The sequence below is a fragment of the Astatotilapia calliptera genome, chromosome 17 (genome assembly GCF_964374335.1).
Source record: "Astatotilapia calliptera chromosome 17, fAstCal68.1, whole genome shotgun sequence".
NCBI classification, from domain to species: domain Eukaryota; kingdom Metazoa; phylum Chordata; class Actinopteri; order Cichliformes; family Cichlidae; genus Astatotilapia; species Astatotilapia calliptera.
In genome coordinates this window covers 26,027,455-26,051,433 of record NC_137438.1, presented here as the reverse complement: position 1 = coordinate 26,051,433, position 23,979 = coordinate 26,027,455, and the positions used below count along the sequence as shown (strand labels likewise).

The 23,979-nt window shown below is 39.4% G+C and overlaps 2 protein-coding genes across 6 annotated transcripts in view; one reads left to right on the top strand and one right to left on the bottom strand.

The window, feature by feature from the left end:
* The first annotated feature begins 3,558 nt into the window (after nt 1-3,558).
* cd36 (CD36 molecule (CD36 blood group)) lies at nt 3,559-10,729 on the top strand. The gene is made up of 12 exons (XM_026146473.2): nt 3,559-3,848; nt 4,223-4,383; nt 4,517-4,661; nt 7,601-7,756; nt 7,840-7,931; nt 8,103-8,152; nt 8,263-8,332; nt 8,564-8,751; nt 8,865-8,983; nt 9,081-9,154; nt 9,984-10,038; nt 10,134-10,729. The coding sequence occupies exons 1-12, from the start codon at nt 3,726-3,728 to the stop codon at nt 10,305-10,307; spliced, it is 1,407 nt and encodes a 468-aa protein (XP_026002258.2). The 5' UTR covers nt 3,559-3,725; the 3' UTR covers nt 10,308-10,729.
* A 1,253-nt stretch (nt 10,730-11,982) lies between these two features.
* The window catches only part of sema3c (sema domain, immunoglobulin domain (Ig), short basic domain, secreted, (semaphorin) 3C), a 49,628-nt gene continuing 37,631 nt past the window's right edge, over nt 11,983-23,979 (bottom strand). For all 5 annotated transcript variants that reach the window (XM_080292091.1, XM_080292090.1, XM_026146468.2 and 2 more), the window contains 8 exons: nt 23,072-23,216; nt 22,552-22,774; nt 19,598-19,686; nt 18,048-18,089; nt 17,640-17,797; nt 16,680-16,747; nt 15,783-15,913; nt 11,983-13,827 (listed from right to left, as the gene is read on the bottom strand). In XM_080292091.1, coding sequence (XP_080148217.1) covers nt 13,405-13,827; nt 15,783-15,913; nt 16,680-16,747; nt 17,640-17,797; nt 18,048-18,089; nt 19,598-19,686; nt 22,552-22,774; nt 23,072-23,216 — 1,279 coding nt within the window. In that variant the 3' untranslated portion in view covers nt 11,983-13,404. The remainder of the gene's footprint in view (nt 13,828-15,782; nt 15,914-16,679; nt 16,748-17,639; nt 17,798-18,047; nt 18,090-19,597; nt 19,687-22,551; nt 22,775-23,071; nt 23,217-23,979) is intronic.

Here is a 23,979-nt window from a genome sequence, read left to right as displayed (position 1 = left end):
GCGCGCTGTACTGTGTTCCGAAAGCAGCAACGGAATCAACACTTCCGGCTTAATTTTCCACAATAAAAGAAACACCTTTAAACTGCATACAAAATCCCTTAAAATAAGATTTATGCTATACTTTTACATATTCCGTGCATCGAAAATCAATCATTATATATTTTTACAAGATTTTCTTTCTTTTAATCATTTCATTATTATTTTCTTTTAGCAAGAATAAATGTCAAGCGATTCGTATGAAACTTTTATTTTGAAGGCAATCACCGTCAACTGGAAATGTGATCAATTGAAAAGCATTCCCATAGCACACCCATAGCTTACAACTGCTTGCCCAAATAATTTTATTTTTTTTCTAACTTAAAACTATTATTTTGATTAACAGTATACAACATTTTTATTTCACCATATGTGAAAAATATAATTTTTTTTAAATAACCATGACATGTTTACAGTACTATGCAGTGTTTCACTTTAGTTCAATATTTCACCACATCTGCTTAGACTTATTGCAACTGGTTAGGCTACATAACAAGCATGTATTGCTCCCATGGGAACTACACCTCTTACCATAGCAGTCCCATCCCCCACCCATTCACAGCCGGTTCACAACCATTGTTTGTGGCTTAAATAATTTAGCCTGGCAGACAAAGTCTGAGCATTCAAAGTAAGCAATGCGCTTTTGTGCACACATTCCTGCGGAGCAAACGTCATTTCGTTGCCTTTCTGTACAACTTTTATTTACAAATGTGACTTTTTACGAGTACATGCAAATATACAACACTGACCTTTCTATTTTAGTCCTGTTTAATGTGGAGATTGGTTATGCAGCTCATCTCCTGCATACAGTTTGCTAGTAGATTTTAGGTTGTACACCCTAAGCAGTACTACCACTAGTACTACTAAAAGCTGATATAATTTTATACAAGAAAACAAAGTTATATGGATGTAATGAAAGAGGACAGAAGACTGGTGTGACAGAGGGGGTGCTGGGGATAGGGTGAGATGGAGGCAGATGATCCACTTTTGTGACCCCTAAAGGGAGAATTTGAAAGAAAAAGACTTAAAAAAAAAAGTAACCTATAAAATACTGTATGGCTGTGGTGCATTCATATTCTTCGAAAACATGATGACTAGACATAGTGAAGATATATACCTCAGTTTTTAAAAAAGAAGAAGTTATAAAATACTTTCCCGGGTTTTACTTGCAGCCATAAGCACTGTATCTATTTTTCTTCTCTTCGTTTAACAAATCCTGTAACTTTCTGTGCTTAAAATAGCTGAAAATGTTCCAACACTACTTGAAATTATCATCAAAATATGAAGAAAGTACAACTTTGAACACATTTACTGTAAAGCATTACCAGTTTGTACCACGGGATGGTGCAACAAGTCAATGTAATGTGTGTCTAACCAGCCAAATGAAAAAAAAGCATTGTTAATTAACACCGGTGTACCCCACCTCATGTCACCTTATGAGACTAGGGAACCCGTCCCAACAGACACACCCAGTCCTGAACTGCCCTGAAGAAGATGATGGATAAATGGATGGACTTTTAAAATGTTTGACTGTTCCAGATTAAAAAAACAAACAAACAAACAAACAAATTTGCTTGTAGGTGTAAGGTGACCAAACATAAGTCAAGGAGCTAGAACAGAATTAATATTTAACATATTTAACAGCAGTACCATAGTGCTAGAAAAGTTACATTCTGTTTTGAAAGTCGCTTCTGTTTAATTGAAGAAGGTGACAGAAAAACATCCTAGACTCTTCAGAGAGATGAAGTAAGCCAATCTTACGGAATATATTTAATGCCCTTCTTTTTAAACATTGCTTACTGTTTTGTTGTGCTGCTCTTCACAAGACTCAAACCCCCGTGGGAGCACTACATGGCTTTTAAATCAATAAAGCCCTTATAAAGGTGTACATTTTTAAGAAATACAGACCAATTTTGTGTGCATCCAAACAGTTTGCTAGTAAGTTTTTTCTTCCCCTAGTTTTAGACATTTTATGATTAAAATTACATGTTTCAAATTAGAAATAACTAAAGACATTAAAGTAAAGAAAAGAAAAAGCCTGTAGGTGTAGTGTGTGCCCATGCAAAGTGAAATCCTGGAGTCACACTTGCAATAAACAATGAAGTCAGTCAGGTGAGATTCATCCTGTTTGACAACTGTATTTGTTTAAGCAGACAGAGACTGGCCTTTGGCAAAGATATGTAATGGAATTATTGTGTAAGCAGGCCCACTGTGCTGAACGTGCGGCGAGTAACGAGGCAAAGGTGGTGCTGCCCTCTAGTGGCAATAACACGTAACTTCAGAGTGCATGTGGTGGAAATCCTGAGTGGATATTTTTTTGCACAGCACCAAGCTGCACGAATTCAGAACGTTTAAAAGAGGCACTCCAATAGATTTACACCTAAGGAGTAATTTGCTTGTCAGATTGGGTAAAATACCCCCTTTAGAAAGCAGTACTTTAATGACTATTGTTACACTGGAAGAGCTTTCTGTAATCGGACAAAATTACACCTCATCATGTCAGGGTGATGTCATAGGGGCTGTTATGGTTTCGGCTTGAAGCGTCACCTTCATAGCAGAAAGCATTTTTAGAATCTGTGTGCTTCCCAGGGAGGGTCTAAAGGCAGTTGCATTATGGGAAGTGTAGTATTCAGTGATTCTGAATAAGGCCTATAAGGAATGAATTTCAAAACAAATCCACGCTAATTTTCTTTCTCACCGCTTATAATATTGAAATGGCACACCAGGCATGCAGTCTTTTTTAGCACGTAGTCCTGTATAGCCAGAAAGACCCATCTATTAATCTATTAACTAAAACAAGTGTGAACGATTTTAGTGCTGTTCACCATGCCAGACTATGTAATTAAAGAAACACAAAAGATAACAACAACCTTTAAATGATTTTTCCATCCTTGCATGATTGTAATCAATATTATATTGCTGCTGAGCAAGCTCCAAACAAATAATGACAATAAAAAATAATTTCAACATAGACTCATGATAAGCATGGGGGGAAATATCTTTGCGAGATAACGTGCAATTCATTTCCAGCCACACAGACACAAATACAGATAAGGCATTATAAATGCACTGTGATAATGGGAATATTCTTAATGATTTATGTGTTTCTTCTTTTTGAGCTTGTGTGGTCTTCCCCAGGACTGTAAATGAGTAGAAGTAGTAAAACAGGCTAGAGATGACTAGATATACATATGGATAAAATATGGATCAGAATAAGAAAGGACTGCTATTATATACTCTTATACATCTTTGTCAGTGGTTTTATTATAAAATTTGCAATAAGAATAAACTAAAATCTAACAAAATCATGTACAATAACAACCTGCTCACGTTATACTCGCACCCCATGTCCTGTTTCAACCTTTCTCCTCAGCCAAACTGTTATCACCTTGCCAGAAAGTGCTTACTCATACCAGGTTAAAACTCCTATCAGCTGAACCATAATCCTGTCTTGTCATTATATAACTTAATTTATCTGGCACCTGCAAGATATGTGTGTGCCTTTACCTGGCCTTTGCTGTTCTGTCAACTCCTCTGATAGTACCGCCTGCCTGTGCTGCTGCTGCTGTTCCTGATACACGGGCAAGCTGCACATACTAGCACACACCACAAACACAGAGACAGAAGGAGAACAAGCAGCCAGGCAGCCAGACGGACGTACGGTTGGAAGGAAGGCAACACACACCACCATGGGCTGCTTTAGCATTAAGTGCGGGCTTTTAGCCGGATCTGTGTTTGGGGCGGTGATAGCCATCCTGGGAGGCATCCTTATCCCAGTGGGGGACATGATCATTGAGAGGACAGTCAAGAAGGTATGGTGCTCATGTTTCACCCTTGGAATCAGGATAGGGAGTGATAGAGAGTGTGAGTGTGTGTATGTGTGTGTGTGTATGTGGAGATCAAGGTGAATCAGGTGAAATGAGAGGGAAGAGGCGTATGTTGTGGAAAGCTGCTCCAAGCACTAAACAAGAAGCCGTGCAGAAAGCCAGGCGTGCCGTCTTGTTTTCGTCTGTCAAAAGCATGTGTGATTTCTTTTTAGACATTGTAGAGACGGTCTAAATCTGAACGATCTTTTAAAATAACAGAGCATCCTCCTTTTTCATGTATCAGGGGAGCTGCTGGCCTGCTGGCAGTCTTGAGGCATGTTAAAAATAGATTGTGTGTGTGTGTGTCTGTGGGGTTTTAGGAAGCTGTCATTGAGCCTGGAACGACAGCTTATGACAACTGGGCAGCTTCAGAGATCGCAATTTACAGGCAGTTCTGGTTCTTTGACGTGAAAAACCCACAGCAGGTCGTGCAGGAAGGTGCATTTCCAGAGGTACAGGAAAAAGGACCGTACACATATAAGTAAGTTGGATTTGTTTTCCTCCTGCATATCATTTTAATTTCAAAGTCATTCGGTATAGTGATATTGTTTTAGTCCTTTATCACATTTATCTCATGGCACACCACATGCATTCATGACCCTCTCCTCATTAAGGACAAGATATCTTCCCAAAGCGAACGTCACATTCAACCCCAATAATACTGCCTCCTTCGTGCTGCCCTTGGGTGCCATCTTCGAACCATCCATGTCAGTGGGACCAGAGGAAGACACAGTCACCTCACTCAACCTGGCAGTGGCCGTAAGTGTCAGGGGCTGTGCATAGTGATTCCCAACTTGTGTCAGCTCTGCTTTTAACAGTTTCTGTACCCTCTTTTTTTCTTTTCTAATGCCAGTACGAGCACATGCCAAGGCCATCTGTGCTGGCTTGCTTTTCAAACATTAATTTTAGATTCCAAACCTTTTTTGTCTTATGACCCTCCGTATCATTTTGTTTATAACGAAAGAAGGGTTACACTCTACCTTCCAGGATGGTTCATTTAAATCACAAATGAAAGCAAGGATAAAAGAAAGGGCTCATCAATGTATTGCAGAAATTGTGTATTTTCTGTTTCTATTTCATGAACTAATTAATTAATTAATTTAATTTTTTTTTTGTGATACCACTGAGGAACCTGGGGCCTGTTCAAGGAAGCGGATTTATTGCAAACTCTGAGCTTGTTAACGTTGACATAATGGAAATCCTGAGCTTTCTATTCCAGAGTGAGATCTTAAACTCTGGTCTGCTGTGAACATAATAAGTTAGATGTTAGGTGGTTACTTGTTATATTTAGACAGGGTTTTGTTACCACAGTGACTTTATGGACAGCACATCAGCTATACACTAGACTGAAACATTTACTGTACATTACTCTAATAATCCCTGCAATATACTAATAACTTTAAAATAATAAAACGGGACACACTGTAGTTTAAAGGGAGTTATTGAGTCTAGGCTACACATGGTCTGTTAGCATTTTAAGTTGAAAATGTTAACACATATAGTCAATAAGTAATGCTGAGCAACATTTTAAAATGTACGACAGATGTATGAAAAATGAAATTAGTAGTTAAGAAAGGCTTCAGTTACATAGATTGTCAGCGACCGCCTCTGGAAACCTTGAATCACTGGGGAAAAATGTATATTTCCTGACTGGTGGTTCTTTGTGTCATTCTGAGTAGTTTGGGAATGTTTGCAGCCAAGTCAGTGTCTTCCATGAAAATTACAGGTGACCACTGCACCCATTCACCTTCACTTTTCCTAGGACCAAACCAGTTTCTGGGTGATTTTTGGTCCAGTACCGTATAGATATTTGGGATCAATTTCATGCGTACGACTCTCACCAACCTCTAGAAATCACCTGTACTCATTTTAGTACCTTATCCCAGGTACTATGATCAAATTGAAAACTCTGAAAACTGTGGCGAGTGATCCGAGTAGGTACTAATGGAAAAGGGGATCTAGAGAACAGCTGTTACTACGGGATCACTGATCGATCTGTAGGCCTGTTTGACGAGATCTTTAGTTTCACAGCAAATGCCAGCAACCGCTAGCAACCATCTGCCAACCAGTCAGGGAATACACATTTTTCCCTCACAATGGGTGGTTTCATATGGCCTATTCATTACATTTAAAACTGGAAGGTAAAATTTGACAGGATTTAAGCCTTTAATCTCTTAGGGGAAATTTAAGTTGGGTTAGAAATGACTGAGTTGATGATGCTGAAAGTTACAATTCCTCTTTTCCCCCTGCTGTACAGATCCACATTTACTTTCTTCAGTCCACAGGACAAAAATAGAGACTGTTCAGACTGTGCTGAAATTAACTAACTAGCTATTCTGGAACCCAAAAAGCTGAGTTTCCTAAATCAGAGTTAATCAACTCAGAGTTAAGGGTTAGACTGAGAGTTCATTAAACACACCTGCTGGAACAGGGTGCTGACCTCCAGGTCTGTCTGGAACAAGTGCACAAATTGGTAACTGAATATTGAGGGCAGCATGGTGGTGTAGTGGTTAGCATGGTGGTTGTTGTCTCTCTGTTAGCCCCGTGATAGGTTGGCAACCTCTCTAAGGTGTTCCTTGCCTCTTGGATAAATGGAAGAGAATGGATGAAAAATAGAATATTACTTGCTAGATGAATGGGGCTTTGATTAGCAAAGAAGTTGACCTGAATTTGAAATGCATTTAGCTGCACTAAAATAGCAAATCTACACTAATCTTAATTTTAACATTATACATATATAACCCAATATACTTGGGTTGGTTAGTAAGATGTTTACCAGCAGATAGTATATGGTATAGCCAAAAAAGCTAATATGGGAAGCTAATATCTCTGACAGCTCCAACAACTTACTCTGACAACTTTAACGCTTTAAATGAATAGGCGGCTTAACTGCCACGTTGCCCTGGAAGTTTGCAAAATATACAACATGTTTGCATATTCACTCACACTCTAAGAAAAGGTTTTGAAATGCTTAGAATAGCTTTAGTGGTACTTCCTTTTATAGAGGCGTAAAAAAAAAGTTCTCAAGAATTCTCTTTTATGAAAAATTATAGACACCTCAGTGTTATCTAGTATCACCTTTATCATCACTATCTTTAACTAATTGTTCTCTGTATGACTTTATCAGTCTGTCACGCTGTGTTGGGAGATTTTTGATCCACTTTACTTTATAATGCTGCTTAAGCTCATCTTAATTTATTGTCTAAACTCAGTTTGATATTCACCTTTATACTTACACACACACACACACACACACACACACACACACACACACACACACACACACACACACACACACACACATGTCTTACTGTGTTTGAGGGTGGAACATACAGACAAGTGGCAAGTCAATGGCAATTTTTCTTTATGAGCAGTTTATGAGTGTTCTCTCAAAACTTTGATAAAGCTTTAACAATGAGTGTGAGTTTGCTTGTAGTGCTTGATTGATTGATTGATTGGTAATTTATTTCAACATGTGAACAATATACAAGTACATTTAGAAAAGTAATTAAGAAGAATCACTCTCATAAAAGAGGATTATTTTCTGCCTTATATCCTGAGACAACAGCTGCTCTTGTTTGCACATTTAATATATGTACATAATACATATGGAACCATATTGCTTTTTTTTGTGTGATACCTTCATTGATGATAGCATTTTCCAAATGTAAGGGTTTGTGTTTTGGATTTTCTTTCAGGGGGCCTATTCATTGCTTCCTCCAGCATCACATATCTTGCTAGACATGGTCATAAATAGCACAAATTCTTCCCTATTCCAACACCGTACAGTTAAGGAGCTGTTGTGGGGTTACCATGACCCAATATTGAAAGACACCATCGGCCTATTTTCACCTGTAAGTAAACACTTGTACCAAATGCCAAATGCAGCATAAAAATCAATTATTTAACAAATTTGAATGAAATATGTTTTCCACAGTATAATGGTACCACTGATGGCCCCTACAATGTCTTCACTGGAAAGGATGACATTTCAAAAGTGTCTGTAATTGACAGATGGCGAGGAGAGACGTGAGTACAATTATGACTAAAAATACCGCATTTGAAGTCTGTAACTTTGATCAAAATTAGTTTAATGGATAATTAGATGTTACATTTTAACTACAACCATTTATTTATTTTTGTTGTTAAATCCAATTGTCAATTGTCAGTGTTTCTGACAAATTCAATCTTGTCCCACAGGAAATTAAGCTTTTGGAATGATACATATTGTGACATGATCAACGGGACAGGTACGTAGGATAAAGTAACATGTGTTCATGTACATGTAACGTATTTCTACAGCTCCTGATGCAGATGAATTACCCTTATGAACAGATTTTTCCCTGATTCTTTTCCTTAGATGGTTCTTCCTTTGCTCCGTTTGTGGATAAGGATGTACCCCTCTATTTCTTCTCATCAGACATCTGCAGGTGATAAATAATTTCATTTGTAGGTAAAATTTAATTTGATCGTGCCTGATATCAAGATCTCTTGGTATTTCCTGGAAAGGCAAGTGTTGGAGCTTTACTGTAACCTTTGGACTTTATCCTATCAGTAACCACTAGGGGTCAGAACTTTGTTATATACTCCTCTGTGTGAATAAAGTTGCTATGTGGAGCCAAAGATGAACCTGAATTGACTTCTTATCTGTTTGTCTTCAGGTCTGTGTCAGCTAGCTATGAGAAAACTATGAATCTTAAAGGTATTGAGGTCTACCGCTACAGCCTCCTACCATCCACTCTAGCCTCTCCTGTGGACAACCCAGACAATAAATGTTTCTGCAGAAATTATGAAACCACCAAAAACTGCACCTTGGCTGGAGCACTGGACATGAGTTCCTGTTCAGACGGTCAGTCAGCATACAGCATATCATGATTCAATTGGAAATTCATGCATCCTAAAGTTATAAGGATTTATCAGTCTGCCCAGCAGCTTTTAATTCTCTGTTTGTCATCTTAACAGGTAGACCAATCTTCATCTCTTTGCCCCACTTCCTTCAAGGCAGTGAATATCTACGGGAGGTTGTGTTGGGCCTACACCCAGATGAAGAGCACCATAAAACTTTCCTGGATGTGGAACCTGTATGAACCAATGCTATTTTATTTGATGTTTTTTTACATTTTAGGAACAACAGGAGTTTGTAGATGCTAACTTTTATTTATTGTATATTTCCACTAGATTACTGGTTTTACCCTTAATTTTGCCAAGAGAATTCAAGTCAATATGATGTATGGACCAGCAAAAGACATTACGTAAGTTATCGTTCACCTTTTTAAAGGAATTAAGAGGTGAAAATTTGCTGTTTGTGTAGATTCAACAAATATTCCGTGGAAGGATGCAGACAGACAGAACACAATTATGCCCTTCCAAAGCAATTTGTAACTCTTACATGACTTTTTTCAGTATGAAGGTGCCTTTTTGCAATCTTGTATGCCAGTTAAAGAATTATGAAAAATGTCCAAAAGGCTACAGTGTGGTGGCTTGAGTTACCAACAGTGTAAAGAACCCAGGACTAAGCAGTCTAACTAAACAAAAAAAAAATAAAAATAGAGCTACTGAATCAGGAGAAAATGACTTGGGCTAAGGAAAAATGGGATAACTGTGGGATCCTGGCAAGTGTTAGGCTATTATTTAAGTTAAGCTCAAGCATTTGGATAGCTTGTCTTGCACTGGAATGTGAATAATTTAGAAAACTATCGGCTATTGTCTTTACACGTGCCGTAGCTAACAACATCAGTTTGCTAATACATAGCATTAACCATCTTGGAGTTAATTTGACTTATGGTGTTACAAAAATAGCAAAATTAAATGTTTTTAGACAGTTAGAGGCATTTTACTACTGTTTCAACCAAGCGATAATTGAATATAGTTATTTAGGTGCTTTTTATCTGTCTCAATGCATCTCTTGCCATAAGCTAACTATGGCTAATGGTAGCTTTAGAGAAATTACATGAAAGAGCTATTTATATTCTTATATTTATATAAGAAAGTGACTAAGCAAATTTCCTAATCTTTAAAACTAGCTGAAGAAATACATTTTAAGAGCAGTGAATATGAATTAATTAACTCTTTGTCCTGCAGGGTGCTTAACAAAGTGAAAGATCACACGTTATTACCTCTTGCTTGGATGAATGAGGTACGTAAAAGTAAAAAATTATGTGCGAAGCCTGTTTGTTCACTTTTTTTTTTAATAAGTCGTTTTTTCATATTCTGTGTCCTTTGTGTAACCAGACGGCAACGCTGGATGATAAAACTGCTGACATGTTTAAGAGGGAACTTCTCTCCCGCATTGATATGTTGGAGATAGTACAGCAAGTCTTGCTGATTGCAGGTGTGATCATCTTTTGTGTGTGTTTAATTGCCTTCTTCTGTGTGAGGAGGAAAAGCAAAGCAAACCTTGGATGAATGAATCATTCATTTTACTGTTTGTTGTATGAGCACAGTGCATTGAAGCTGCTACATCAAACGTTTTGATATAGACTCGCACTTTTTTGGAAATTTTTGCGTTATTTTGAATTATTATACCTCCTGTGATAACTGGGAGGGATACTGTGATTTTGTAAAGCTGTAAAGAACTCATTTGCCAAGTATAATTTTAATTGCAAACACTGTAATATTAACTGTATCAGGGATTTCTAGAGGGAGAGCACATGGAAACTACTCTTAACTGTCAGGTAATGCATCAGACCTCTGAGAAGAGAGACATGGAATAGTTTGCCATCATATGAAAGAAATGTACATGAATTTAAATATTATGTGAATGTATGCTTTGCTGAACTAGTGTATTTAAAATAAATAAATACTGGAAAAGAGAGACTGTTATCCAATACCCTATTCCTGCATTGTTCTTTATAATTACCAGGATATGAAAGCAGATCTGCCGTATATCCCTTTTGGTCAGGATACAGCTTGCATGGCCCCCATGGCTAAAACAAATCTCTGCATCACTTGCTTTACCTTGAGTGGCCTATAAATCAGACAGAGTGATAAAATAAAGCTGGTGGGATCACTATACTCTGGTTGTGAATGGAACTTGTGATTGCTTGGTAGGAAAACAGTATTTCTGCCACTCTTTAGTAGTTTTAAATGACCCTCTGCAGGGTCCTATGGGTGTCTTTGAGTCTGCTGTTCCACACGAATCTTGCTTGTCACTTATACTGTAAAGCGTTTTATTGAGATTAAAAAAAGGCAAGTCTCTTTGCACTTATATTTGAGATTTGGTGTACAAGGCCTGTTTGAAAGTCTGAATCCTCTTAAGTTTCCATGTCCAGGTATGATCTAAATATTTGGCAACTTTTAATGTTGTCTGTTTGTGAAGTACAGTGCTGTTAGTGCTTTTGCTACGCTTACATCACTCTTGGATCTACTCTTATATCCACTTGCATGAGTGTTTCATGTGATTTCACCGTGAACTTTAAATTGAAAGTGAAACTTAACGTCTGTGTCAGGCTGTCCAAATCTTTGAAATAAGCATCAGTGAATACTGGTGATGATATTTGGTATCCAGCTACTACCCAGAGACTAAATTGCAGTTTTCAGTGGAGTCCACAGGGTTACACACCAGAGGCTCAACAAAAATTTAATTTCAATCTCCCTACTAAATCCTCAGGCGAGCAATTTTGTCCACTCAGACAAAGCCTTCAAACTGGTACAGGAGTGGAAACTTTTGAAAAAGAAAGCATGGAGTCCTACTTGAAAGTTTTCTTGCTAATCCATGACTGTTGGCATTTTATTGTGTTTTTCTATCCAGGTATACTATTGCATAGTGAATCAAAATGTGATGGCACTTTAATGCATTCATAATTCCATTAATTTTCACAAGACCTCCAGTACCACAAGCTGAAATCCAGACCCCCAAACAATGACAGAGCCTCCACCATGTTTAATGGATGGCTGCTCACACTCATTGTTGTACCTTTTTCTGTACATACTGATACACTTTGAACCAAAAATGTAAAATTCAGACCCGTTGCCAACTTTTGTACAGTACTGTAGTATTAAAAATGTACAGGACCATTAGAAGTTTGTCTTGTGCTGTGGTTGTACAGTAAACACTAAGATTTGTTGGTAAAACTGGGAGTGATCTGAACAAATTTATTCAGGCTACCATGACATTAATAAATAGAAATACATATTTTTCATAGGACTAAAATTACACTGTTGACATGATGCTGGAGAGATCTGTACGAGAGAACGCTAGAAAGTCTTTTTCTCAAAATCAAAATAATACTGTATGCCTCTACAATTTGCAGACAGTCGCAGTTAGTTGGCGAAATATGTTGAAATTATATACACATTTAAAACACAATACCTGGCACGACATTAAATTAAAAGAATGAAACATCCAAACAAACAGAGAAACAACAACAAAAAGCTCTGTACACAAGCAACAAATAATCGCTATCTACATTAACTATGCTTAGGAGGAAAAAATTGGCTTTTCACATATGTTGAAGGCTCTAAATCACAGACTACCTCACTGACAATTACTACTTCTGAATTAAAAGTATGTCCAAGTTGCTGGAGATAGCTCAGAAAATGTGGATCCAATAACGGATACTGTCGTGTTTCAGCAGCTGCGTAGTTTTACACTAATTAAAATGTGCGTATCTGCTAGCTTGGTTGCTAAAATCTAACCGAGGCGAGGATTTAAGACACCTTCTATGAACATGCGTCTGTGTTGGAAATGAGAGAATTATGATACAATATGCAGATTAAACATGAGGCACATATTCATACAGCACATGTACATCTGAGTAGTAGGAATAAATATAGACGACATGTATGCAACAAGAATTGCCATTTGGGTAGCATCAGCACTGGACGTAAAGCTTGGCCTTTGAACTAATAGAGTTTTAACTTTCGTCCCTTCAACACCACACTTTTTATTGCCGTGGGCTCTTAGCATGACCATTGTTTTTGTAAACAGTATGCTAACTACATATATTCTCAAAGTCCTGTAGAGTGTCCCATAATTTAATCGTTTGGTTAGTTAAAAAATAAAATATTCAAAAAGGAGTAGCATCTAATAAACATGCATCTGCCTATTGTTTGTCCCTTTTCAAACAGCTCCATTTAACACGAGCTTTTTAAATGACTTTCCTCTTCTTTCAAGAAGCACAAATTGACTGTGAGCTGTTGTCCAACTAGTTCAAATTCTACTCCCGCTTTAAAATATAGCGGCGACCTGACATGTATTATGGTTAGCAATGTCAGCAGAGACAACAGATTTTTAGTGGCAGTCATAATAGGGCTGCTTTGATTTGTGTTGTGACTGTGAAAAAAAAAGAATGGCTCATGTCACAGCCTTCTGGTCACAGTACCTCATGCAAAAAAAAGGACATATTGCTATATAACATTTCCCCATGCTTCTCCCTCTAATGTCTATCAACTACGGAGCTCTGAGGTTGAGATGAAAGTTGGAATATGGGGATCTGTAACTGTTTTGTGGGGACTATAGGAAGTTGTGCATGTCTGTTTTTGCAGCTGCAAGCTCCTTCTGTCAGTCCTCTGGGTGATTGCGTCTATTGCGGCTCTTCCTCCGGTCCAGCAATGGTTTCAGTTTGGCCAAATCCCCTCTGAGAGGTCCGGGCGGCTCCGATGGCTGCTGCTGCTGCCTCTGTTGGAGGTTCTTGAGCTCCTTTCTCTCTTTGCAGTATTGTTGCACTGCCAGGTTCTCTGCGGGACTGAAGGCTGCCAAAAGGACCTTGGGGTGCAAAGAGCTGGTCCATGCCCAAGGCGACTGCTGCTTGTCTGTCAGCATGCTCACCATGGCTTCACTCAGCACATGCAAACGGATTTTGGCGACAGTGCGTTTAAAGCCATTCTCGGAGGTCAGGCAGTAGTAAAGACCCTGGTCGGACAGCTGCACAGAGCGGATGAGGAGGCCGTGCTCGGTGGAGAGGACGCGGTCACTCAGCTTAACCTGCAAAAATATGCAACAAAAATCCTGGCTAAAAAATGCAGATTTAAGGGATCACTTAATGATTAATAAGATAAGATTCTTTATTGTCGTTATTCAAGAATGTACAGCAAAATTATGGTGCACCGCCAGGATAAGGACTCTTTGCAATCAGCTAATGAACACCTATGAGAAGACTAACATTTTTAACATTAATAAAGGGACTATTGCTTGTAAGACCGTTGTTTATTCCTCTAGTATGGTTATTTTTTACTTTAATTTGTCACTCAATAACGTAGGGCACAGATTTATTGCATGACTGGAGACATTATAGGAGAGAGACTCTTAAGAAATCCTGATAAGAAGCCTGTCAGAAAATTGTGCAATGGCAAGGATGACCGTTGTATGACTTGTCACACCCTCAAAAGTCAAATTAGGAAACATGTTTATTCATTTATGCATGTGCTTTTATCCACTGGCTAAATAAATGCCTGTAATAAATATCTTGGTGCTATCAAGAGGGATGGCGAGTGGCGAGACTTGACTAGGACATTCAAGTCTCAGTTATTCATGATTACTGATTAGAAGATCGGAAGACAGCAAACTGTGAATGTATATTTTTTTTCTAAAAAAAATTGAAGTACCCCAAATTTTATATGTGTTTACTGCTCAAAATTATAGTCAATAATGACTAAAAGTACGCCTGAAATGTTAATTTAAGAGCTGTGGGAAGTTTAAGTGTTGGTTTGGCCACCTGAAAGTTAAAGTTAAAGACTTAAACTTCATTGCAAATGCTTTGGTCACCAGGATATTGATGTCATTGCCTGTACTTTATATAGAATGCTTCTTACTTGTCTGTAAACCCCTGCCAACTACTTGCTAAGCAGTAACAAAACTGTGAAGAGTGTGACTTAAAGTGGAAACAAAGACTATTTGTCTTCATAGCAAAAGCTGCTACATTTAAAAAGGTGTTGTTACAGCAGTAAGGAACAACCTTTAATTTGAAGGCGGACATTCTCTGATTCAGATGTGGTTCGCACTGTTAGAAGTTTAACTATAACTCAGAGGTTAGTTAGCAAGTGTTTGCAGACAAGGCCTTCCATGCAAACTACAAGCCACTGTGGCAATCTGTGCGATCAATGCACTAATAAGGGAGTTTTGGGGGCAGTGCTCTCCTTGCAATCGATTTCACCAAGTGACAGGCAGCAACCTACACCAACCACTTGCCAACCAATTAGGGAACACACATTTTTCCCTAGGGACTAGAGGTTGCCAGGGAGTCACTGCAATGACAGGTATTTTAGATATATGTGCTTGAAGCGCTTGAAGCTTCATGAGACTCGTCCTTATAGCTTACCACTGCATACAGCATACTACTTCCAAATCAGTCTGGCCTCAATTTGGAAAAGGCTCCAGTGATTACACATCATAAAACTGAAGTGATTTATTTTAAGATCCCCCCCCCCTCCCCCATGCAACCCTGCTCGACAGAGGTGAGAGCTAAATGCATAAAAGATGTGTTTTCATCATGCCCAGCTTTGTTTAAACTTTCGCTGCCTTTTAAAATGCTCCCTCTATTTAAGTGCCGTCAAACATTTGCAAAATGTTTCCCCACTGAGCATTGAGTGTGTCGAGCCATTAGTAAAGGCCCATATCATGTTTGATCTGTATCAACACTTATTACGATGCTCCCCTGCCAATAAGCATTAAGAGTGTCATTCCTCAGGCAGTGCACATCCTGATAACTCATATGAGCTCACTGGATTGTTACGACATGTTTAATCTTTGCTGTAATATTTAACCAAACACTGGAGCAACCCCCTACGGGCTGACAACAGGACATCTAATCAAATCGCTTGCATCGTGAAGGGTTTATCTTGTTAAATTCTGCAGCTAAAGTGGGCCGTAACATTGACCTCTTGGAGGTCAATGTTAATGGAATTATGAATGCATTAAAGTGCTTTAAATGTCAAACAGACCTCTTTTCTTCTGTCATTGTCTCGCTGAATCAGCCAGCGAATAGACGCCTGAGGAGACTTGGGAAGACACTCCAGAAAAGTGGTGTTGTTTTTTACGCCGTACTGTGTCATCTCCACTGCGTTCCTGTAGGCTAACAGACACAAAGACACACACGCAGACACAGGCAGACACATGCACAGGGTCAAGAAAGGCAATTCATACGTCATTTGCTGACAGACACAAAGAGCACAGATGGACTCAAATCTGTCTCAAGCCTCAACAGTGAGAGCGAGATGTTGACTCAAAGCTTAGTCTGACACCTGCGGCACAACCGAACCCCACCCCAGACTTCATTTTCCACTAACAATATACACTTTGACGTATCAAACCAATTCACTTATTAACTGTGTCATTTTTCTCCTATCTAAACGGTTCATCACTCAGTCGGGTGTATGACAGGGTTGCGACTAATTAGCGGTAATGGCCATATGGCTGGTTCCCCACGCTCGTGTTAATTTAGTAAAGTAAACTGTTCATGGAAATTGAACACTCTGGGGAGCCGATTCTCTCCTCTCATTAAACCGCACCTGCTAGTGGACTGGATATATATTCATGAAGAATGAAGTCTGGAGTATGAACTCAAAAATAGGCCTAAATGCTAGCAGAACACACACAGAAATATGTGCAGGCACAGGCTGTGTGTAAACCTCAAATGAACTTACATTAGGGAAGAAAACTTACAAATCCAGTTTATCAAAACAGCATTAGCATTCATGAAGAGTCATGTTTCTGGCCACCTATACAAATATTAGTCTAATAACTAAACCTCTTTTAGCTCTGTTTTGAATCTTTCACATTAATCAGGATGCCTTGAGCCATTGTTACCTTTAAAAGGATATTTCCGGAACTTTAATTACCTTTTAAATTGAATCCTCTACACTGAGTGAGTGGATTTCCATGCATAATATCCTGCCTTCTGCTTCTCCTGAAAGAAGGAGGGAAAAAAACTTGGTCGATGGCTTACAAAATAAAATACACAATCATAACAACCGTCCGTCTGTCATATTGAAATGGTGGAAGAAGCAGTCGCTGCCAAAACAATATGAGGAAAATCTGACCATGTTCTTCCACTCGGTGTAGAACACTCATATATAACAGCTTGAGGAAAAAAGCAAGTAAACAGCTGACACATTTCAGAGACATTCTCTGCAGAAAAACAGAGACGCGCCTTTTGTTCTACGACCAAACTAAATTTGGCCTGCGTCTGACTGAACTGTCCGGAGACAGGCAGCTGGTCCTTAAAGGAACCAGAGAGACACCGGAGCAGAGGCGAGGTGTCGCTCATACCTCCTCGTCTGTGTTATGTCTAGGCGCCGGAAGGGAAACTACAAAAGTGGAATCTGGCTAACACAGAAGTGTGCACTGAAGGATTGCAGTCATGTGATCTTTTGGCCTTCACAAGTTTTGAGCAAAACGTTCTATTCCAGTTTAACGTATAGCACATCAGTTGCTTCCCATGCTTTGGAAAGTCGATTGGTTTGATATTTGCTGTAACTTCACTGGCTACTGTAAACCTCACTGTAATAATCCTGCAAATTGCAAAATGTTAAGTATAATCAAAGTGAACAAAAATAGTGTTTAATATTGAAAAATGTAAAAGTCGCTAATGTTTATTTAAGACTCGTGAAAGTTTTGCCTCCATGAATGGGTTTCCTGTCAACACCTATCAGTGCTTATTACCACTGAATAATTTGTTTGGGGGCTTGCAGAATGTTTTTTCATGCAATACAAGAAAGCAATCCTCACTGGGTACAATTAAATTTAATACTAGCAGGAAACTGTAGCTATAAACCCTCAAACTGGAAACGTTTGTCTACCTTTTGCCAGTGGGGTAGAAGCGGGAGCAGCTCAGTCCATCCCAGGCACAGTAGGGGTCTCTGGCGAGGCAGCAGTCAGCGCAAGCTGAGCCGTAAGCCTGACAACGGTGCAGGGAGACCTGCGAGACCCCGAACTCCGAGCTGGCGTACAGCTGTTGCTGCAAAATAAACAGTTCAAATGTCAGCAGCCCTGTTTGTCTTAATAAGTGGCCGGCTGACAGGAAAATGAGGCAGGGCGCAAGAAAAAAAAAAAACGGCTTATTATTTCCGTGCCTTTGGGAGGCTTATCACGCACAGGAGATTACTGTTGAATGCATTACGTAGTGGCCTTGGACAGTGAATGTTTTTAAACAATATAAGTGCACTTAAGATAAGCAGATGCATACATAACATATTCAGAATGCTTACTTTTTTAGAGGATATTCTTAAGTTTGTAACAGGAGCCTTATTCTGAAAAACAGCAAAGACAAAAACAAAGTTCAGAGTTTGTGTGTTGATGAAATAAACGTAGAACTTTCTGGAAAATATACATTTTAATTCACAACACTTAGATGAGAAAACAAATACCAGACTTTATGGTAATTATATAGCAAAGAATGGGCGCTCTCAGAGTTCTTGTTTCATGAAATACAGTCCAAAATAAATCAGGCCCTATGAAGCTATTGCCTATAGAGTGTTCTACAGGAATAGTTCTCCAGGCGTCTTGAAGGAACCTCAAAGCTCTTCGTTGGATGTTGACTGCTTTTGTTTCTATTCTGTGTTATGATGATCCCACACTGCTTCAATAATGCTGAAGGAAGTCAGGGCTTTGGGGAGGCCAGTCCATGACTGATAGTTTTCTATTGTATGTTTTTCTATCCAGGTATCCTTTTGCTGTAATGGCAGTATGTTTGTGATTGTGTTCATGCTGGAAGATAAAGCTGTTGCCATCTGCTTCCCAGATGGTATTATTAATGCATACTCTCTGCATTTATATTTCCATCAATTATGATAAGATAAGAAGCCAACAATCAGTCATGAAAGAGCCTCCACCCTCATTTGCCAATGGCAGTAGACTAACTGTTGTACCTCTTGCCTGACGTCTTCCCTACATATTTATGATGGGGTGAACCAAAAAAAACGAAAATTGGGATTCATCCCTTCATAAGACCTAATAACCTGATATTTACTTTACAGATGTTGATATTTATGATATTAACTTTATAGACTTCAAGACACCTCTTGATCTTAAAAAAGAGCTTGCAAAGCAAACATAATCACAAGGACTGCAATGCTGGTGCAAAAAAGCACAAATCAGTCTAGAACAGGGGTAGGCAACTCCAGGCCTCGAGTGCCGGGGTCCTGCAGGTTTTAGATATCACCCTGGGTCAACACACCTAAATCAAATGATTAGTTCATTAGCAGGCCTCTGGAGAATTTCAAGTTATGTTGAGGAGGTGTTGAGGTAATTTAGCCATCTGAATCAGCTGTGTTGGATCAAGGACACATCTAAAAACCTGCAGGACACTGGCACTCGAGGCCCGGAGTTGCCTACCCCTGGTCTAGAATAACTCTGGACAGATGTCTTTAGTAGCCTGAGAAATAAATTATGTCTTCTAAAGAGACAAATCTCTTTAGATTGAAGTCTATGTGTGGCACCATTTGGTAGAAAGATCAAAGGAGACTTTTTCTTCTGATCACAGGTCTATCACCTAAGATAAAGCAACATATGCAAAGGTTCACTTGAGGGTGACTTCCAGACTTGGAGTATGCTAGCATGTTTCTCATCACTCTACACTGCTCTGCACTACAGAACATCCATCTCGCAAATGCCACCCTGCCTTTTGTCTGTCTGCCCTTGGTCTTTGTGTAGTGGCCAAACACATCCTCCTCCCAGTCCCTGCCTTTGATTTAAGGGGAGAAAGGGGATTAAAGTGAAAGAGAAAAAAAAAGAGAGAAGGAAGAAATACAGAGCAGACCTTAAACACTTCCAGCTCCTCCAGGATCAGATCGTCATGCAGGGAATGGTTGCTGGGTAGCACAATCACCTTCTGTATTGTACCTTTGTCTGAAGGGCAAAAAAGCACACGTCTCATGAGTTCCAACCACACACATGCATTTAACTACCGTGTGAAACAGATACGGCTACGCAGCAATGAACCTCTAGAGTTGTGAGGCATCAGTAAAAGCAGAACACGACTGCTGGTGGAAAAAACCCCACCAGCTCCACCAGCAGTCTGTTTGTCTTTGCCCATGTTTGCTTTTGAATTAGGCATGATAGCCATGACCAGTTTCCAAAAACAAAATCAGCTGTGACAGGAGTGGGAATGGAAGCTCTTAAGGCAGGTCAAGGACCACAAAAAGGGCAAAATGCAGCTCTATCCTCATCAGTATGGCTCTTTTGGCCTGGGAATTTGAGCAGCAGAGCAGGGAGGAGGAGGAGGAGGAGGGGGTACAGTAACAGCTCCTGGAAATGCCTGATAAGACCGTCTCCCCCATCCTTGAGACAAAGCGCCATTTCAGGAGCAGATATGGGTACGCGGCACTGGCTACTCTTCAAAAATCAAGGCAGGAGGAACAGAAAGGAGAGGCTGCTCGATAAACACCGGCAGCTGGGCGAGAGACTCCCAGAGCAGTTTGCTGAATGCCAATGTTCACACGTGGACAATTACAAGCATGAATGCACACGCACTTCTGCTAACAAACACACATTTTTCTATTATCTAAATCTGGTGTTTTTAAGCACAGAAACACACTGGCATATATTCGACAAATATTCACTACACAGCAAGCTGTTGCACAATATTGCATGTCAACTAAATCAGAACTGTAGAACCGTTTTGGAACTGCATCACTTCGAATGCTTAAGTTATACTTCTGCAGCAAAACTATGTAGAGCCTATGCAGCTAATGTAAGCGACTGATATTGTTACCAAACTTTATGTTTCACATATTAGTGTTAGATTATGGTATAGGCTGCAGTGTAGGGTTTCAGAAGGTTTTGCACGTATGATGCACCGACAGCATAGATGTAACGATTTAATGGGTCTGGCATTTTTCACTTTTTTTACTTTGTCAGTGAGGTTTGGATCATTGGAATATTTGTGATACATGACAGGTTTCTGGAGACTGGGTGTCATCTTGTCAGCCAGTATTTTGGTATATCTGCTTATGGCATTCATGTTGTTGTCTGTAAATATCAGCCCACCACTTCCTCAGCCTTTTGTACTCACGCAGCGCCATAAAACGGTAGCACCACCATGATAATACTGTTATCACGTGGGTCAATGGGTTGAAAATGAGAAAAGTGTTGATCATACATTTAGGCTGATGAGAAAATAATCACATGTTACTCTGCTTTATCTCAATGATCACATGCAACTTTTAGCATTACATTTTTTTCTGTCAGGCCTTTTTTTTATAGCATAATTTGTTCATAAAAATTATTTCTGCAAGTGCAAGCCATTCTAGCATTTTCAATGACTTGACATTTAAGTGATGTTTTACAATGGTGTCCCTCATTTAACCTTATACTCAGGAGGTAGCGACTTTCTAAAAAAGTGGCAATCCATTATAGATCCTCCTTCCTTATGTAATGGAAAAAAATCTACTTTTAATGGACTTTATCTTTTGCTCTGATCTATCTGTGCACTGATTTATACTGCATGCAGCGCCATGTTGACCTGTTTGAGCTGAGTGGCAACAACACAAGTACTCCAGCTTATCTGTGTATCTGATAACCAGCTGTGTCATTGAGTTTCCAAGCAATAACCTGTTCAGAAAGAAAATGTCACTATCAGCCTCTGTGTACTGCATGTCATTGTAAATGAATTTATAGTAGCACTTAAAGCTCACCTTCCTAGAACAGGAATATGGTGGTGCCACAGTCTTCGGAAAAGACGATGGCTATATTTGAATGTGCTGATGCCATGATGTAGGTCTTATATGGAATCCAGTTTGTATTTATTTTATACACAGCGTCTTTGCACCGCAAACATTGATCTCACTTCAATTAAATATATTTAAATGAGCTAGTAAAATTAAAATATTGAGATGCTGGTAGTCTGGCTGGTTCGTTTTTATATTTTTTTGTGTGAAGAAACAAAGAAAAATGCATCCCACTGCTCTTTAAGAGGCAAAACACCCATCCTGTAATACCTGGACTATTATGCCTCTACTACCAGGGCTTTGTTGACCTCACTTGGACCTCGTGCATCTTCTCATCAGGTGGAAAAAGCCAGAGAGGGGCTTAACTTCTTAAGGAAGTTAAAGCACACTCACCTCCCTCATCACCTGCTGAGCTGACCCTCTACTGGTCAGCAGTAGAGAACCTTCTGACCTGCTGTTGCACAGCAGGAAACAGGAAAGATCTGAAACAAGTGGTGAGGGCAGCAGAGTGTATTATCGTCTAATATAAATAAGACCTTCCTTTGGTTGTGTTTACAACAGCTGACTGTAAAAGAAAGCTAGTTGTATTATAATGGACCACACCCACCCCAGACATCAGCCTCTGAGGAAAAGATTAAGCTCAATCAGGTCCAAAACTAACAGATAAAAAAAAAACCCAGTTTCTCCCCATTGGCAGTAACCAGTAAGCCCCTCTTCGCTCCCTAAAGCTCTGTTGACCTTTAGCTCTGTTATCTTTATAGTATAGTCTCTTTTTGTCTTTTGCTGTCAAAACAGCTGAAGAGCTACGAAATATTTGTTCTTTGTTGCACGAACAATGACAATAAAGGACTATTCTATCGTATTTCAACACAAAATTACATCTATCGGAAATATTCTGCATGAGACACCTGCCTAAGGTATTTTTTAAATACCAGAACTAATACCAGAAAGCTGAGGCCTGTAGAATGCAGTCATATTGTTTTTGTCACATGTGTACAAAAACCATATTTAAAGTGTTTCTGTATCTGAACTGCAGAACGCGTACCTGTGCCAAGGAAGAGCACCTGGTAGTTGCCGTCAGCGGCCATGACCTGGTCCACAGCCACTGCCGTGTATTTATAATCAGCATTCGTACGAACCACCAGGGGTCTCCTCCCCACCGGATAGATGGCGTTAAACATTACAGGATGGTTGCGGACAAAGGTCACCACATCATCTGGGAACTCCTTTGTTGTCTGAATGTCAGGTGTGAAGGCTCCACCAGGACACTGCAGAAACATAGGGCGGGTTTGAACAGTGCAAAAACAAAATCTCATTCATTCATTTCCACAAGTTCTTTTTCTTTTTATCAATTAATGAAAATTTAAATAAACAGAAAATAGTATTGCAAGTCCTGCTGCAGAGAAAATACCTTACTTATTGTTTAATGGCTTTAAATTGTTTGGAAATGTTATTTAGAATATAAAACAATATGATCATACGCTCATATGTTAGTAATTATCGGTTATCTTATCATATCATGAAAAAGCAATAAAAAATGACTGTCTGGCCTAAATGTAACTTACAGTTCCAGGCCTTGGGTAGGGGATGCGCCCCTGGAATGCAATCCACTGAAAGTTGGGCCCTTCTCTATGAGCGAAGGGCCCGTTGAAGACTGTGAGAATGTCCGCCATGTTGTACACGCACACTGCTGAGCCTTTAAACACGGAGCTGAAACGACATGCACAACCTGGGTGAGACACTGCAACAGGAACCAGTATTCACCATCTCAAGACCCTCCCAGATGAAATATTCTGAGGTTGTTTATTAAGGTCTCCTTTTCTGAGTTGAGCCTGGGTGAACTTGCTGTCACGCTCCGCTGACAACAGCTCACCTATTTCCTCCTCGATGGTCTGATGTGGTTTGGCTCAGCCATTTAAAACCACACTGCTTAACACATAAAAGAGGCTTTGTTGAAAAGGCGAACAGAAGCGTATTGTGCAAAGTGGAGAGAGGGAGGAAGAAAGCAGGAATAACACAGAGCTCAGAGACCTCGAGGACCTCAGTGTTTAGTTTGGCTGTTTTTTTTTTGAGCCAGGAGACACTACTGCAGGCTCTACAATCCTGAGGTAACAAGTGGATCGAGGGTTGTGAGAGTGTCACACTTGGTTAAACAAACAGACCCAATTAAAGATCTGACCAGAAGTATCGAGTGATCACTTTTTCAAACTTCCAAATTTGCCTTGTTGCCCTGCTGGCTGTGCTTTCTGCTGGAGGAGAGCAGTTTCAGTAATCAGTTTGTTGAGAACATTTTTTCAGTTACCACAGAAGCTCATGGATTTTTTCCTTAATCCTCTTTCTTTGTGTTTTTTAGTATTTTCTTTCCTATTATGTCATCCATGTCTTTTCCTCTCTTTCACTTACTGAGGTCCCCTGGGCCATGTATGTGTTCATTGTTTTGGTTTCTATAATTCATTTTCACAGTTTTTGCCTT

Excerpts from the sequence above, each read along its gene's own strand:
- cd36 (XM_026146473.2), top strand. The coding sequence starts at position 3,726 with ATGGGCTGCTTTAGCATTAAGTGCGGGCTTTTAGCCGGATCTGTGTTT. Across the intron at positions 7,757-7,839 it reads CCATCGGCCTATTTTCACCT|TATAATGGTACCACTGATGG; the intron begins GTAAGTAAACAC and ends TGTTTTCCACAG. Across the intron at positions 8,752-8,864 it reads CATGAGTTCCTGTTCAGACG|GTAGACCAATCTTCATCTCT; the intron begins GTCAGTCAGCAT and ends TCATCTTAACAG.